The sequence below is a fragment of the Heteronotia binoei genome, chromosome 13 (assembly GCF_032191835.1).
Source record: "Heteronotia binoei isolate CCM8104 ecotype False Entrance Well chromosome 13, APGP_CSIRO_Hbin_v1, whole genome shotgun sequence".
NCBI classification, from domain to species: domain Eukaryota; kingdom Metazoa; phylum Chordata; class Lepidosauria; order Squamata; family Gekkonidae; genus Heteronotia; species Heteronotia binoei.
The window spans coordinates 15,247,239-15,263,489 of NC_083235.1; the positions used below are offsets into that span (position 1 = coordinate 15,247,239).

At 46.1% G+C, this 16,251-nt stretch overlaps 1 protein-coding gene across 3 annotated transcripts; it reads right to left on the minus strand.

Moving 5' to 3' along the window:
- Nucleotides 1-346: 346 nt before the first annotated feature.
- On the minus strand, nucleotides 347-12,792 carry LOC132581903 (cold-inducible RNA-binding protein-like). Of its 3 annotated transcripts, none has more exons than XM_060253356.1 (7): nucleotides 12,648-12,792; nucleotides 9,504-9,617; nucleotides 6,633-6,739; nucleotides 3,487-3,580; nucleotides 3,316-3,394; nucleotides 1,738-1,801; nucleotides 347-1,107 (listed from the first exon to the last, which is right to left on the minus strand). In XM_060253356.1, exons 2-6 carry the CDS (start codon nucleotides 9,604-9,606, stop codon nucleotides 1,738-1,740), a joined length of 447 nt encoding a protein of 148 aa, XP_060109339.1. In that variant the 5' UTR covers nucleotides 9,607-9,617; nucleotides 12,648-12,792; the 3' UTR covers nucleotides 347-1,107. The 3 variants fall into 3 exon arrangements, with proteins under 3 accessions (XP_060109339.1, XP_060109338.1, XP_060109341.1); XM_060253355.1 differs by having other exon boundaries at nucleotides 12,644-12,787; XM_060253358.1 differs by lacking the exon at nucleotides 1,738-1,801 and having other exon boundaries at nucleotides 12,644-12,787.
- Nucleotides 12,793-16,251: the final 3,459 nt, after the last annotated feature.

The window sequence follows — 16,251 nt, forward strand, 5'->3', positions numbered from 1 at the left end:
CACTATTACTGACATTCTTTTGCAAAATGTAAGCCCAGGGGGTGGGGTCTGACTATATCCCAAGGTGTATTCCCATTTGCGAAGTGGACAAGCAGTCCCACTTTGTCTCCTGTGTGAACAACCAAGCAGCCTGCACTATGAGTTCTCCAGAACCCTCGGCAATGCCTGCAGTGAACCAGTCAGCGCCAAAGAGACCCCCTCAAATACAAGGGTTTGAACCATGGGCTAGAACTGGTGCCTGCCATCCAAGAGATCCACGCTCATCATTTATGTGACCATCTTTTGTGGCCTTGCGTTTGTGCCACGAAACCAACACGTCGGAGTGTTAAAACGGCGAGAACAGAAGTCATTTTCAGAAGGGTATTTAATAGGCTTCGTGAAGCCAAAGAACTGAATACAGGAATTCCTTAACCACTTTTAGTACAATATCGAGTTACATGTGTGTCTTCCAGTTTAAAAAAAAATATAAACAAACGGGGGGTTTTTTTGTTGTCTTTTCTTTCAAGAACAACTTGCTGGTTTCCGCAAGCTTCGGTTCTAGGTACATCATACAGTATAAATTCTGATTTCTGAAGATCAAACACACGAGTCTCCCTTTACAATCAAGGGGGTCTGCCTTCCACCGTACCCCTTCCTTGCTACACCATAGGACTTTTACAAAACTACAAGGTTATCAATGCATTTATAAAAACAAGGAGAATCTTTTACACCTTGCTCAGACTCAGGGCGAGGGGGGGGGTTATAGGCAAAACATAGGCTGGGGCCCCAATCTTTGCTCGTTAAAAGAAATCTGGAGATGTGGAGGGGAGAAAAAAAAACTAATAAAAGGTTATTTTAAAAAAATGCTGAAACACACCTGTAAAAAAAAAAGAAAAGAAAAAAAAAAGGCAAATTAAAACGTTTTCCTCCAGAAAGCTCTAACAGGCCATCTTGTAGCAGAAGCTGTGTGTGATAAGACTACAAAAAAGGGAAGGGCAGGGGGGCGGGAGAGAGAGAGAAAATACAAGTAGAGAACTAAACAAGATTCAGCGAAGCTCCAAAAATCTTTATAAATACGGCCATTGGAAGGACGATCTTGATTCAGGAAGGATTTATGCTCGGTGTAAGCTGAGGACAAGAAGCAGGTACAAATCGTAAAGCATGCTGAAGAACACGGATAGCATTTTCAACTAATGTCTCCCTCCTCCCTTGCCCAGGGCAAACTTAGTTTTCAGCCTTAGAAATGCTGCTGTCTTACTAATAATCTGAACAGGAGTGGGGGGAAAAACACCACACAACGAAAAAACAAAACATGATTCTGAATACCAAGACTTCGCTTCTTGGCTTTTGTTCTTCCTTTAGGGCACTGTTGCAGAGTAAACATCTGCACCTGGGTTTTTTTTTTTAAAAAGCACAACCCTATTAGGAACGCGGAGGTTGAATTCCCACAAACTTACGGTTCGGAGAAAGTTTCCCGTGCATAAAAAGCTGCGGTCATGAATTTTATAGGCTGGCCCAACAGTATCCCTTTAAAAAAAAGTCGGCAGATGGGTTGTAACTGTCTGGACTTGGCTTTATTCAGGCAGCGGGCTAACTCACTACATGCACTGATAGCATACGGATGAGGAGGGAAACCTTCTGGCAAAGTTAAAACCAGGTGGGTTAGAGGCTCTGAGCACTATGCTTCACGTAGCTGCCACAGGACCAGGAATGGATGACAATTATACCCGCTGGGCCTACCCCAATGCACACACATACCTAGTTATCGTAGTTGTCTCTGTAGGAGCCCCCAGAGTAACGGTCTCCATAGCCTCCCTGATTCCTACAGCAAAAGCACAGAAGATTGGTTTAGGCTGTTGCTGAGGTCCAGAGTTTCCTTAGCATATGCAAAAGGCTGTACACAGAACCTCAGCAGGTAGAACATAATTCTGGGTTTTTTTTAAAATACAAGCCACTTCCTGTTATTACAACTATTTCATCACCTCTGTCTTATCAGCAAGACTGTGAAAAGGCTAAACATGAAAAACTAGGCTCTGCTCCTAGCTATATCACTTCTGGGGGAAAGTGTTCGGCCTCTGTACTCCATATTAACCATGGTTTAAAATGGAAGAGCAGCGATTATGCCCCTGTTTCTTGGAAGTATTTGTCAGTGTTGCAAGGGCTATGCAGAAATTCACGTCAGCTTACCCCTGGTTTCTTAAGCACCAATGTAATAAGAGTCTAGTCCAACTAGCAACCAAGTTTTCTGATGCAGACTTATTACAAGCTACAGCCGTCTTCCAGCTGCAGCCGAGTGAGCACCACGAAAATGTATACAAGTTTGGCCGAGGTAACAGAAATGACAGGAGCTGCTGGTTTTCAAGGAAGCTTTGTACATCTTCACCTCAAGCAAATTAACAGGGAACTTTTGAAGTGCTACCTGTAGCCTGAAAAACCATGCACAACTTTTCACCCAGTACATATTCCAGGGGTGTGCTTCTCACCAGAGGGGCCATGTTCAGAAATACCTGAACGGCCTTGCCTTTGGAGCACCGCTGGAAGGAATGTGCTCCAGTGGAAGGAATATCACGCTCCACTGATGGAGAACGATGAGATTAGTTATCTCCCTAGACAATGCCTACAGAGTTCACACATAATTCAGGGCCAGAGAGAAACAAGAGCAAACACTGCTTCCCAGCAACTGAGGATAAGGGATCTACAGCAGCACTATAATCTAGTGCTCCCCCCCCCCCCCCCGGTAAAAATCTAGCACACTTCCAACACAAAGGATGTTAATTTCTGTTAACAGAAATGTCTTTCGGTAATGGAATTTCTCTGCTCCCCGGTGAAACTAACCTCCCTGCAATGCTGCTTGTGGGGAACAGGGGACCACAGGAGCATCATAAGAGAATGAGTGGAGGTCAGCAGCAACAGGAGAAACAGATCACTCTTCCCACAAATCAGTTAGCAGAGATTATTGCTGGGATTCCTCCTCCGGAGGAACAAGAGCAGCAGGAGATGGCTGAGCACACCTCAAGCACACTCAGCTGAAATACAACTCCCCCTCCGTACACCCTCCCCTCTAGGGAAGGCTGAAATTCAACAGAAGTTTCAAGGCAACAAAGAAAATGCTTAAAACAAAGCATGACCAACACTTTTTTTTCCCAAATCAACAAATGGCAAAAATGGCTTTGCTGAATTGAGCAGCACCCCCCCCCCCCCAATATCACACTTGCGCTACATTTTTTTTTTTTTTTACAATGGCAATGTCTGGTCTCTGCAAACAATGTGCAATTTTTTAGCAGTCCCCACCTACCCAAACTGAGAGGGGCTGTAGATTCCACCAGGTGGGCTTACCTGCTGCCATAATAGTCTCTCGATCCACCATAGCCGCCGCTCCTGTTGTCGTAACGGCCACCTCCATATCCTCCACCTCCTGGAATAAAGCCGCAAGGGTTTAATAAGCCTCGCTACTCCCGTGCAGCTCAGCAATGAACACTGAAGGGCAAGTGCCGGACGCAAACTCACCTCTGGAGAATCCACGTCCACGGCCTCTGCCTCCAGAAGAGCCACGGGATGATTTTCCAGCCTGGTCAACCCTGATCTGACGGCCATCCACAGACTTGGAAAGAGAAAAGTCAAAGCTAGTGCTTCTAGCATAATTATCATACCCCCCCCCCCAATTTCCAAAAGGAAATCTAACCACAAAACACCCTGACTGATTTCCCACTCGCCTTACGCTGCTTGCACACTCCTCTTCTCAGCGGGGCTTCCATTCGATTTCACACTATCTGCCCAGGGGCTGCAACTAGCTTCGGCTTTTCCGCGCAGCAAACAGAAACCTCTAAGAACCAGTTTGTTTGCTGCATGAAAAAGCTGAAGCTAGTTGCACAGCCCTGGGGCAGATAGTGTGAAATCGGGCGGGCTCCCCACTGAGGAGTGTGAGAGCGGCATAAGGCTAGTGGGGAATCAGTCTCTGTTTTCCTTTTACTTTTAAGGATACTTTTCAATTGGACTCTGATATTACAAAGCAGGACAATTTCAGCTCTGTTGAATGCTTCTCAACAGAGAATATAGGCTTCAGTTTGCCATCCCCTGGGAACTGTTCCCTCACTAAAGATGGCCTGCATGGCATTCAGGTAGGCACACACTTTATCTGTAGTTATCCATGCTTCGTGGAATGGGCCTCCCTGAGGCAAACTGGGCACCAACTTTAGAAGTTTCCAAGAAGCATTGTGAGGCCATTTCACTCACAGGAAATCCTCACAAAATTTACGTTACAGGCATTTTATTATGTTGGAGGTGAACTGAGGTTTTATTTTACACATGCTTTTAATTATGCACTATGTTATAAACAGCCTTTCGCCACAGAATATAACTGCTTTAAGAAATACAGATACAGCTGCGGAAGTGTTCTCCAACTCTGGCTTTGCTATATGGCCCTACAGGTTCTTCGGAGGCCAGACATTACATTCCAAAAAAGCTTCAATCACATTGAACCAGGTAAGCAGACTGGGCCTCCTCAAATACATTCATAAGTCCTGAGTATGCAACAAGCTTCAGCAGGGGGCTGCTTTCCCCAAGGGGGAAAAAGTAAGCTGATGTGCTTTTCCCATTAAAACAGCCAGTATTATAATACCCTTGTAAAGGTCTATTGTGCAGCCTCATTTGGAATGCTGTACACAGTTCTGGTCACCATCTCACAAGAGACATCACAGAACTAGAAAGAGTGCAGAGGAGGGCAACCACAATGATTAGGTATGAGAAAAGGTTTAAGAGTCCGGGACTTTGCAGTTCAAAAAACAGCGGACTAAGAGAGACATGAGAGAGTTATGCATGGAGTCACGAGAGTTGACGAAGAGCAATTCTTCTCTCTCAATAGGCTAGAACTCAACGGCACCAAATGAAGCTGATGGCTGGTTGATTCAAGATGGACAAAAGAAAATATTTCTTTACACACAAAGGGATTAAATGTGGAATTTGGTGCCAGAGAATATAGTGACAGTCACAGGAATAAACAGCTTTAAAGGGGGATTAGATTGATGGAGGCCAGGTCTAACAGTGGCTATTAGCCATGGCAACTGAGAAGAACCTCCACATGCAGAGGCACTGAGCTGTGCTCCCAGAGCCAGGAGGCAACATTAAGGAAAGGCCTCAGTCCTGGTTTTGGCCCTCTGGAGGAATTGGTTGGCCGCTGTGTGAAATTATGCTGGACTAGATGGACCACTGGTCCAATTCAGCAGGGCTCTGCTTATGTTCTACTTTATATAGGTAGCCTCTATTTACATTTGACTTCCACTAGCAAACCTAAGCTTCTGGATGTTTTATAGCAGGGGTGGCCAATGGTAGTTCTCCAGATGTTTTCTGCCTACAACTCCCATCAGCCACAGTCAGCATGGCCAATGGCTGGGGCTGATGGGAGTTGTAGGCAAAAAACATCTGGAGAACTACCGTTGGCCACCTGTTTATAGGCTACACTGGCCCCAAGCAATGGTAACATACAGGGTGGTCAGCCTAAAGGAACATGCTTTTGTGAAAAGGAAAACAAAATGCCCAATTAGATAAAAGGGCACTCTCAAGTCTACCATGGGGATGCCTCTGCCATTTTGGGATGAAATTTTCGGTTTACAACGGCTGTCATGACTGGCACTGTGGTATCAACAGAGAGAGGGCTCTCTACCCAGGCTGGAGTTTTTTTGTTTTTGAAAACAATGGAGGGGAAATGGCAGCAGCTCCACCCTCCACCCAGTACTGATCAGGGCTTGGGCCCCTGTGAACAAAGGGAATTTCACCATTAAAATGGCAGAGGCTTCGCTCCCCATGGTGGATTCAGGGAAGCCATCGCATCTAGCTGGGCCCTCAAGACTTGCATCGGAGGCAGTGCAGAAAAGGGCAACTAGAATGATTAAAGGGTTGGAACACTTTCCCTATGAAGAGAGGTTAAAACGCTTGGGGCTCTTTAGCATGGAGAAATGTAGACTGAGGGGGTGACATGACAGAGGTTTACAAGATTACGCATAAGACAGAGAAGGTAGAGAAAGAAGTCCTTTTCTTCCTTTCTCACAATATGAGAACTTATGGGCATTCAATGAAATTGCTGAGCAGTTGGGATTAGAACGGATAAAAGGAAATATTTCTTTACCCAAAGGGTGATTATGTGGAATTCACTGCCACAGGATGGATTGGATAAGCTTTTGGAACAGAAATCCACCAGTGGCTATTAGCCACAGCCTATTGTCTGGGACAGTGATGATCTGTATTCTTGGTGCTTTGGGGGGGGGGGGGGAGCACAGTGGGACCTCCTGATGGCACCTGGGTTTTTTGGCCACTGTGTGACGAGTGTTGGACTGGATGGGCCATTGGCCTGATCCAACATGGCTTCTCTTATGCTCTTAACAGTCCTGCTTGGCTTGCCTCTTCCAGATTCAGAAAAGCACAGGGAAGCTTAGATAAAAGTCCACTCTTCAGCAAACACAGAGAATAAAGGTGCAAGGAAATGCCCTTGGATTATAAATGATGTGATATCACCAATAAAGGGCATGGGGGCAGGTGCAACACAGGACCCCATTTTGGAAACTTGACCAGGTCTGTTATGGTACTGCTGTGAAGGGAAGGAACAAACAGAAGCAAGTTTGTGAACATCACTGCAGAAGGGAGAGGGAGCTCCCACTCACCTCTCCATTCATGGCCCTCATGGCATCCTTAGCATCCTCAGGACGGCAATAGGTTATAAAACCAAAGCCCCTGGACCGCTGGGTTTCCCGGTCTTTCACTACAACCACTGCGGGTGGGAAAAATGAACAAGGTATCAGCCAGACATTTCAACTATAATCAGGAGCACATGAATATCTTGATACAGGCATCAGAAGTAGCACCGATTTTGGATCTCTAATCTTCAGAATCATCCAAGCAACAAGATTCACTAATCAGTATTTAATACTGCAGAAGAGTAGCCTGCTGCACAAGTTAGCAAAACTGAGCATCACTACTTATGCACATTTATTCCCAATCACTTGCTTAGTAAATAGCTGCTTCTACTGGCTCACGTACTGGGGCAGTCTCCCACCATATGAATGGATGCAGTCACATTTGCTTTCTGTACATTCTGAAACTCAATGATCACTTTCAAACTGAAGGAGTGCTTTGGTGAGAAAGCTAGCCGCTGCTTAATAATCATCAGCTCCAATCTACATAAGTCTGGCTTGACATGCTGCATGGATGGACACCGTTCTGGACATCAAGAGATGGGAATGCCAAGCAGGTGGCAAAGTGGAAGAAGAAAACCAGCTGCAAATATGGTTTGAGTTTTATCAGTTGAGCTTCTACAAAATCTGGCAAGCTATCTGAATTAACCCTAAAGATACTTCCAATTCCCTCAGAGCTGATATTCAAATTGTTACTCACATGTATGGAAGGCCCAAACTTACTGGAAGATATTGTTAGGGAGAGCCAATGTGGTTAGAGCAGTGTGTATAGCATGTCAGATTAGGTTCTGTGAGACCCAGGTTTGAATTTCTATTCCGCTATGGAAGTTTGCTAGGTGACTTTGGGCCAGTCACACACTCAGCTTAACCCACATAACAGGGTTGTTGTGAGGATAAAATGCCAGAGAGGAGGCTGATGTCTGCTACTTTGCATCCCTGCTAGAATGAAAGGTGGGTACTGAGAAAGTTAATTATCCAAAATGATATTAGTCTTAGAAGTGGGAATTTCAACAGGCTTGAATTAGCAATGGGTAAGTGGAAAGAACTGCAGAGGAGAATCAGTAAGATACTAATGAGGCTCAAATAGATACAACAGAGCAATAAGGATTTTAAAAAGAAGGCTTCCTAAAGCGTATCTGAGCTGTTATACAATCTATACTCATCTGCAGCAGTGGCCCCACTCGCAAGTGAACTTTGCTCCCAATAAGAACCCCACATGCGGATTTGCTACTGGAGCCCTCGCTACCATCTAGGTTGGCACACCTTATTCACACAACACCCGCCCTGTAACTATTAACGTGGTGCCTTTCTTTTGAGTGTCAATCACCAGGCAGAGATGATTTCTTCCCCACTCACACTTTGCTCACCTTTATATTTGCTGTGCTGAAAAGTGTGGCTTTCGCTGCCATTCTAGTTGGGAGTACGAATATCAATAATCTGGTCTTTACTGGGCCAGGAATTACTCTGAGGTCAGCATCATGTTTTAAATCAGGGGTCTCCAAAGCTGTGTCTACTGACACCCTTCCTGACACCCACCGAGTTCTTTCACAAAGGGGGTAGGGACAGGGGAGGCTTTTGTCCAGCAAGGCTTCCGAATGACCGCTGGAGATCTGATTGGCTCTGCAGGCTTTTTTTTTTTTTTTTTTAAACCTGCTCTGGCAGCAGCTACCACCACAGCACAAGGAGCTTTACTGTGTGACTGAAGGTAAGCTGTGGTAGTCATTTGATGTCTGGCTACATCTCCTGTGGAAGCCATTTTGTGGCTGCCCCAACACTGTAAGAATTCTCACAGGCTCAAAAAAGTTGGGGACTCCTGTTTTAAATAAACGCAAACAATGGAAAACACTGCTGATGGGACTGACTCAAGACTCTTACAGTGAGGAAGTACATTAACGCTGCAAGTGAAAGCAAACTGGTAAAGACGAGGACATGAAAGTCAGCGCAGAACAAGTAAGCAACTCTCTTAAGCAGACTGTGCTGCTATTAAAGAATAGGTGCATTTGATGAAAGGGGTAACATTTAAGTGAACTGTAAAAGAAACAGTATTTTGCATCTTTAGATTAATCTAAAACCAAGACTAGTAAAAGATGGGTATTTATTAACTAGTAATACAACCCTGGGAAATCAGGTGCCATACCATGCACTGTACATGGTTTATTTCTGTCTCACACTGTGTTTACGCTACTTCTGGACTAACACTTCAAGATGTAGGTCAGTCAAATGTTTCTTTTATTTTTATGAACATATGAAGCTGGCTTATATTGAATCAGACCCTCGGTCCATCAAAGTCAGTATTGTCTACTCAGACTAGCCAGCAGCTCTCCAGGGTCTCAAACTGAGGTTTTTCACACCTACTTGCCTGGACCCTTTTTAGTTGGAGATGCTGGGGATTGAACCTGGGACCTTCTGCTTACCAAGCAGATGCTCTACCACTGAGCCACCGTCCTTCCCCTAAAAACAAAACAAAAAAAGCCCCTTGCATGTTAAGAAAATCTGAACTTCCCCTTTATTATTGTTTTGTATGCACAGATGGTTTTTTAAAAAGTGGCACAGCTTACTACGATATAGAATTGATTAAGTATAGCAGCCCAACAAATTAAGGAATGTCCAGTTATCAACAGTGCCTCCTCTCTTGGGTAATAATGGAATCGACCTTTCACTCTGGCATTATTCATTTTTAACCATAATATTCCTGCAAGTGTGTAGTGCTTAGCTTAATTAAGCAATGCACACAATCCCAAAACTTTCATCCTTGCCATGTATCATGATACTGAAATGTGGCAAAGCCAGCCATTGTGATACCCTAGAGATACAGACGAGGCTGATGACACCTTTTCTCACCTTCTGCAATGTCTCCATAGGGAGAGAACAACTGCTCCAGATTCTGCTCATTGGTGTCAAAACTGAGCCCTCCAATGAAGAGCTTTCCTTCATCCGATGCCATTTTGGAATAATCTGTGGACAAAGAATTGCTCGTTTGAATTTAGGCATCCTAAACAGCACCCTATTTTAATCTCCCAGCCACGCAGATCACCATTATTCCTCACCTCTCATTTGACCATCTGAAAGCACTGCTGGTGATCAGGTTTCCTTCACTCTACCCCAACATATTGGACCAGTGTGTAAATCTGGTGTAAGGCCAAATTTATAATCCTTCTATTGTGTTGTCACTGATTAGAACCTACCCTGCCACACACATGATCAGGGCCTAATCCCACCCCCTTGCAGCTAAATTTCAACAGGCACCTACCGCTTTTTAAATAAATCATTGTAGATGCTCATACCCACACAGGGATAACAAATGTACCTATAGTTTCACTTTCATGTTTGAGCCTTTTCTTTTCCCAGCAGCACCATTTATTTCAGGTTTATGCTGCTTACATTCTCTGACACCCCAAGGCAGAGACATACAGAATGTGAATGGTTGTTCATAGTTGTCTGTGTAGCTTACTATCAGGCTCCCCGCTTCTATGGACATATATTTGGAAGAAAATTTCACTATAATCGGTGGCTTTCCTAGTTACATGTGCATGGGGAGCCTTAAAGCTTGGATGCAGCTCTAGTCGTTCCTAGCAGCAAACAAAGAGCCAAGAAACAAAAATGCTTTATTAACACACATTTTATCTTTGCAGGTCCCTCCTGGTCACGACCCAATATCTTCTGAAGGAGTGGTACTTCTGGGTAAACATGTACACAATCAGGTTACAAAAGAACCTTTTTCAGAGAGGTGGATTGTTCCCCCGTTACTTCCGGGTAAAAAATAAATAAAAATCTCTTCTTTTGCCTTCTTCCTTTAGTAGTGCTCCAAACCTATTACTTTTAAGGTGATTAGATTACAATATTCCCTTTTAAAAAAAAAATTCCAGACAAGCATAAGCAAAATTGCAGACTTGCAATTTTTGTGGATTTGCAAGGCAATGCAAAGATGGCCTTCCTGGGACATGAAACCCTCAGCATCTCTAGCCAACCCTGCAGGCCATGCCTACTGCTCTGCAGCAGCTGCTTGTAAAGCAGGACGGACATTACTCCCCCAATAATCCTGGGTAGGACTGCTTCACCCTTCCACAAGCAGCCGGGAGACATTGTTTGATTAGGCACCTATACTCATGACAAAACCTAGAGTTATGACCAGGCAGGGAGTGAATTCTGCCACAGCCCTTTGGAAAGGTCTGACCAAGGGAGCAGCCAGGGAAAGGGCAGGGATACATCTGGGAAACTGCCTTCTAGGGAACATGCCGCTAAGTTGGGACCAATACAATTTTAACTAGCTGTGATAATCACAATCGCCATGTTATGTAACCCAAGCCACAAGAGTTTCTTGATTGGTTACATGGCTTGGCATCTCACCTTTGTGGCTCCTGGCAACAATATTTAAGTAACCCCGCAACTGTGAGATACACAAAGTGTACAGGAATTAAAGCTGTAATCCTGTACACACACTTGTAACTCTTACTATGCTCGGTCAAACTTCCTTCTAAGTGAATGTGCCTTATGATCCGGCTAGACATGCAACGGCCTGCCTAATAAACTCCGCTGAAATATTTCCTCCGTGTAGTTGGCATTTGGTCCCTATCAACCCAGGCAAGTTGTTCAGGAGCATAATACTAAAACAGTGGTGGCTGAACTACAGCTCAGGAACCACACAGGGCTCTCACACATGTTGTGGGGCTGATGAAGCCCCCACTGCCCCATCAGCCAGTTTGGAGAAGGCATTTGGCTCTTAACTCACTTCTCCAAGTCAAGCCAGCCAACAGCCTGGAGCAGGGGTGGCCAAATTGCGGCTCTTTCACACGCATCCTGTGGCTCTTGAAGACCCCACTGCCTCATCAGCTTGGCATTTCTCCAAACAAAGCCAGCGGCTTAGAAAATTCATTTAAATTTGCTTTCTTTCCACTTCTCCCTCCCTCCTCCTTCCCCCATCCATTTGCCTTCCTTCCATCTGTCTTGTGGCTCTCAAACATCTGAGGTTTATTCTATGTGACTCTTACGTTAAGCAAATGTGGCCATCCCTGGCCTGGAGAACGCATTTCAAGTTAAAGTTACTTTATTTCCATTTCCCTCTATTTGCCTTCCTTCCTCGTGGCTCTCAAACATCTGATACCGATGTTTTCTGGCTCTAAAACGTCTGACATTTATTCTGTGGTTTTTACGTTAAGGAAGTTCGGCCACCGCCGTACCAAAATCTTGAATTTCTCAAAAAAAAAATGGGGATGAAATTACTGCAATCTACTGAAGGCATCAGCCATTAGGAGTTGGGCTTCCTTTAAACCCAGCACAGCGGAATTTTTTTAAGTGTTTTATTATCCAAGAACGGGCGGGAAAAAGACAATTCTGCAGGCTGCTCCGGCGGACAGGGCTGCAATGATGGAGTGAGAGAAACGCTACCCGCTGGCAAGTCAGGAAGGCCTCCTTCCATCCACCCCCCCAGGATAAAATGGCCGCGAGCACGTGGCCTGAACAGAATGCGGGAAGACAAGCGCGGCGCGGTCTCACGTTCTTCAGGCGGGGGGTGGAACCCCCCTCCCTATTTACAGGCATGCGCGTTAGCGCTCCGCTGGCCTCCCGCGCCCAGCTCCCGGCCGTTGCGCAGGCGCGGCAGAGCGCGCGCTCAACCCTCAACCCCCTTCCCCCCACCCCCCGCAACACCTACGCTGCAAAGCATCCCGCTCCCCTGCCCGACTTTCCCGAAGCGTTAGCAACCGCCCGCGCTCCCCTCTGGCACACGCGCACTGCGCCTCGCGAGCCGCCGCGGTGGGCTTTTTTTCCCCCCAGCGGCGCATGCGTGAGGCGGCCCGCCCGTTCTTTATGGGCAGCCGCCGCCATTTTGTGTAGCGTCTCTCCCTTCTCTCCTCCCCCACCTCGGGGGGAAAAAAAAGAAAAAGGCCCTTTTCTCCGCCGTCGTTCTGCCCCCTCAGGACCTTCCTCGTAACGGTCTCGGCGTCCCCCTGAGGAAAAGCGAACCGGGGGAGGGAAGCACTCACCGACAAAGGGGGACTCGGAGGAGGAGATGCGCGTAGACCCGTTAGCGGCTGAAGCAGGAGGCTATCGCGATGGCGGCAGGAGAAGAGAGGGGGGCGAGGAGAATGAAAGCGAGGCTGCGCTTTAAGCCCCGCCCCGCCACTCGGAGTCTGGCGCGCCATTGGCTGGAGGCAGAAAGGGCGGGGCTCAGCCGCAATAAAGGGCAGGCCCGCCCATTCAGGCTGGGGCATGCAGGGAAAAGGGGGGTGGCTGCGGTCGTCGTGCTTTCGCAGGCCTTGCTCGAAAATCCCCACCCAGGAATGCAAATCCTCCCGCACTTTTTGCAGCCATTCGTCATCCACAGATAAGGGTGCAACTGCTTCAAATGTTAAACATTGGGTTGCAACCAGTGTTCCCTCTAAGCTGAGTTAGCGGGAGCCAGCTCACACATTTTTGTCTTACCTCAGGGGGGAAATGGCCCCAGGGCACGCTAATTGATGCAGCAGCTCACAGCTTTCATGCCAGTAGCTCACAAAGTAGAATTTTTGCTCACAAGACTCTGCAGCTTAGAGGGAACATTGGTTGCAACTGGTTTCATTGATTTTATGTGTGCCTTTTGTTGTACATCGCCTAGAGCTCAGCATTGACCGGGATGAGGCGGTCATTGGGCATTTGCAGGCCTTCCTCGGAAATCCCCACCCAGGCATGCAAATCATCGGGCACTTTTTGCAGCCATTGGTCATCCACAGATAAGGCTGCGACTTTTACATTTTAAACATTGGGTTGCAACCAGTGTTCCATCTAAGCTGAGTTAGCGTGAGCTATTTCACAGTTTTTTAGCTTCCAGCTCACACATTTTTGTCTTAGCTCAGAAAAAATGGTCCCAGAGCTTGTTGTGCTCACATCTTTAATGCCAGTAGCTCACAAAGTAGAATTTTTGCTCACAAGACTGCAGCTTAGAGGGAACAGCCGCCCTGAGCCACTTGTGGGAAGGGCGGGATATAAATCATAAATAAACTAAACTAAAAAAACTAAAAAACATTGGTTGCAACTGTTTGTATTGATTTTATGTATATCCTTTGTTGTACAGGTAAAGGTAGTCCCCTGTGCAAGCACCAGTCGTTTTTGATTCTGGGGTGACGTTGCTTTCACAACGTTTTCACGGCAGACTTTTTGCGGGGTGGTTTGCCATTGCCTTCCCCATTCATCTACACTCCCCACCCCCCAGCAAGCTGGGGACTCATTTGACTGACCTTGGAAGGATGGAAGGCTGAGTCAACCTGGAGCCAGCTACCTGAACCAGCTTTCGCTGGGATTGAACTCACGTCCTGAGCAGAGGGCTCCGACTGCAATACTGCAGCTTTACCACTCTGTGCCACGGGGCTCTTGGGTCAGCCATAGCTCTCGCAGAGTTGTCCTTGAAAGGGCAGCTGCTGTGAGAGTCCTCTCAGCCAACCCACCTCACAGGGTGTTGTGGGGGAGGAAGATAAAGGAGATTGTGATCCGCTCTGAGACTGAGATTCGGAGTGGAGGGAGGGATATAAATCCAATATCATCTTCTTCAGTCACTTGCTAGCTTTGGTTTCCCATTTGATAAACCAGTGGTGTCAAACTTGTTTGTTATGAGGGCCGGAAATGACACAAATGAGACCCTGTCAGACAGTGTTGGGCGGGGCCTTGTGTGTACCTATTTAAGATTAGGTAGCAGAGGTACAAACTTTTTAAAGGACACACAAACTTTTTAAAAAATATATATTTTTTAAATGAAACAAAATAAAACATGCTTAAAACATTAGCACTTGTTGGTCTTAAAGGTGCTTTCTTTGTGTTTCTCCCATGGGATCCAGGAAATTGGGCAAAGAAAGCTCTGGCTCTTTCCTTCCTTCCCCAGGGGACTGGGGGGGCGGCTCAGCCAATAGAAGGAAGAGAGGCTTGGCTCAGTAGCTCTGCTGTGCGATTGAGAGACCCTGGAAAAACATCCTCTGCCTCCGCCCAAGGGCGGAGCCTCAGCCAATGGAGAAAATAGAGGTTTTGCTCTGTAGCTCCTGTGCGATTGAGCAAGCCTTGCAAAAGCAAGTTGAGATGCAAAAGGAAGCAAGAGAAGGAGAAGGAAGCAGACAAGAGCCAGTTGTTTGGGGGCCTGATAGGATTCCTCCAGGGGCCTGAATTCGGCCCTCAGGCTGCATGTTTGAGACCCCTGTGATAAACTGTGGCTACTGGCTTTGCAGGATGGTTGGCAGGACCATTCTGAAATAATTCCATCATCAGGACTCCTAAACTTGATGCAGGACTGACTTGTCCATTAGGCACAGTGCCTAGAATCCATTTTGCTGATACTGAAACCTTTATTAGCATTTGAGTCCATAATACTTTTAGGGTCCCACAAAAATGTTTTAATTCCAGTTAAAATCAGCAGGAAGAAATAAACTTTTAAGGTCAAAGACAATGTTTTAATTTTTTTTTCTAACCTCAGAAACAAATGTGCTGGGGCTCATGAAAATCTCTTAAATTTTGCCTAAAGTGAGGCAAAAAAAAAAAGAGTTGAAGTATTTAAAGTTATATCCACAATTATTTTAAATATTTTTAATGAAGGAGGAAGAGAAATAGAAATTGGATTTATACCCTGCCCTTCACTCAGACTCCAAGAGCAGCTTACAATCTCCTTTCCCTTCCCCTCCTCATAACAGACACCCTGTGAGCGGTGTCCTCTCTAAGTAGAGTTAGTGTGAGCTAGCTCACAGTTTTATAGCCTCTGGCTCACACGTTTTTGTCTTAGCTCAGGAAAAGTTGCCCCAGAGCAGGGGTGGCCAAACTGTGGCTTTTTCACACATATTGTGTGACTCTCAAAGGCCCCACTGCCCTGTTGACCAGCTTGCAGAAAGTATTTCTCTCTTTAAATCAATTCTCCAAGCCAAGCCAGCAAGCAGCTTGGAGAATACATTTACAGTTGATTTATTTTCCCTCCTTCCTCCCCCATCTATTTTCCTTCCTTCCTGCCTGCCCTCAAACATCTGATGTTCATGCCTTACAGCTCTCAAATATCTGATGTTTATTCTGTGTAGCTCTTACATTAAGCAAGTTTGGCTATCCTTGCCCCAGAGCAAGCTAATTTATGCAGTAGTTCACAATTTTAATGCCAGTAGTCCACAAAGTTGAGTTTTTGCTCCCAAGATTCCACAGCTTTGAGGGAATATTGCCTGTGAGGTAGGTGGGGCTGAGAGAGCTCTGACAGAAACTGCTCCTGAGCAGAATGGCTCTGAGAGAACTGACACTGACCCAAAGTCACCCCAGCAGCTGCATGTGAAGGTGTGGGGAATCAAACCGGGTTCTCCAGATCAGAGTCTGCCACTCTTAAACACTACACTGAACTGGAAGGGGGCAGGGCCCGTGAAGGCAAAAGTGCCCACAAAAGTCATAATGTGGCCCTGGTTAGAAGAAGACAAGGGAGGCTATTTCTTCACATGTGATGGCAGTCCCTTCTGATATTCCGTGTTTGCCGCCCCTTGGAGATGCCCCTTGGAAGGTTCACATTATCACTTTGGGCACCACATTTTAAGAAGGATATAGACAAGCTGGAACGGGTCCAGAGGAGGGCGATGAAGATGGTGAAGGGTCTGGAGACCAAGTCCTA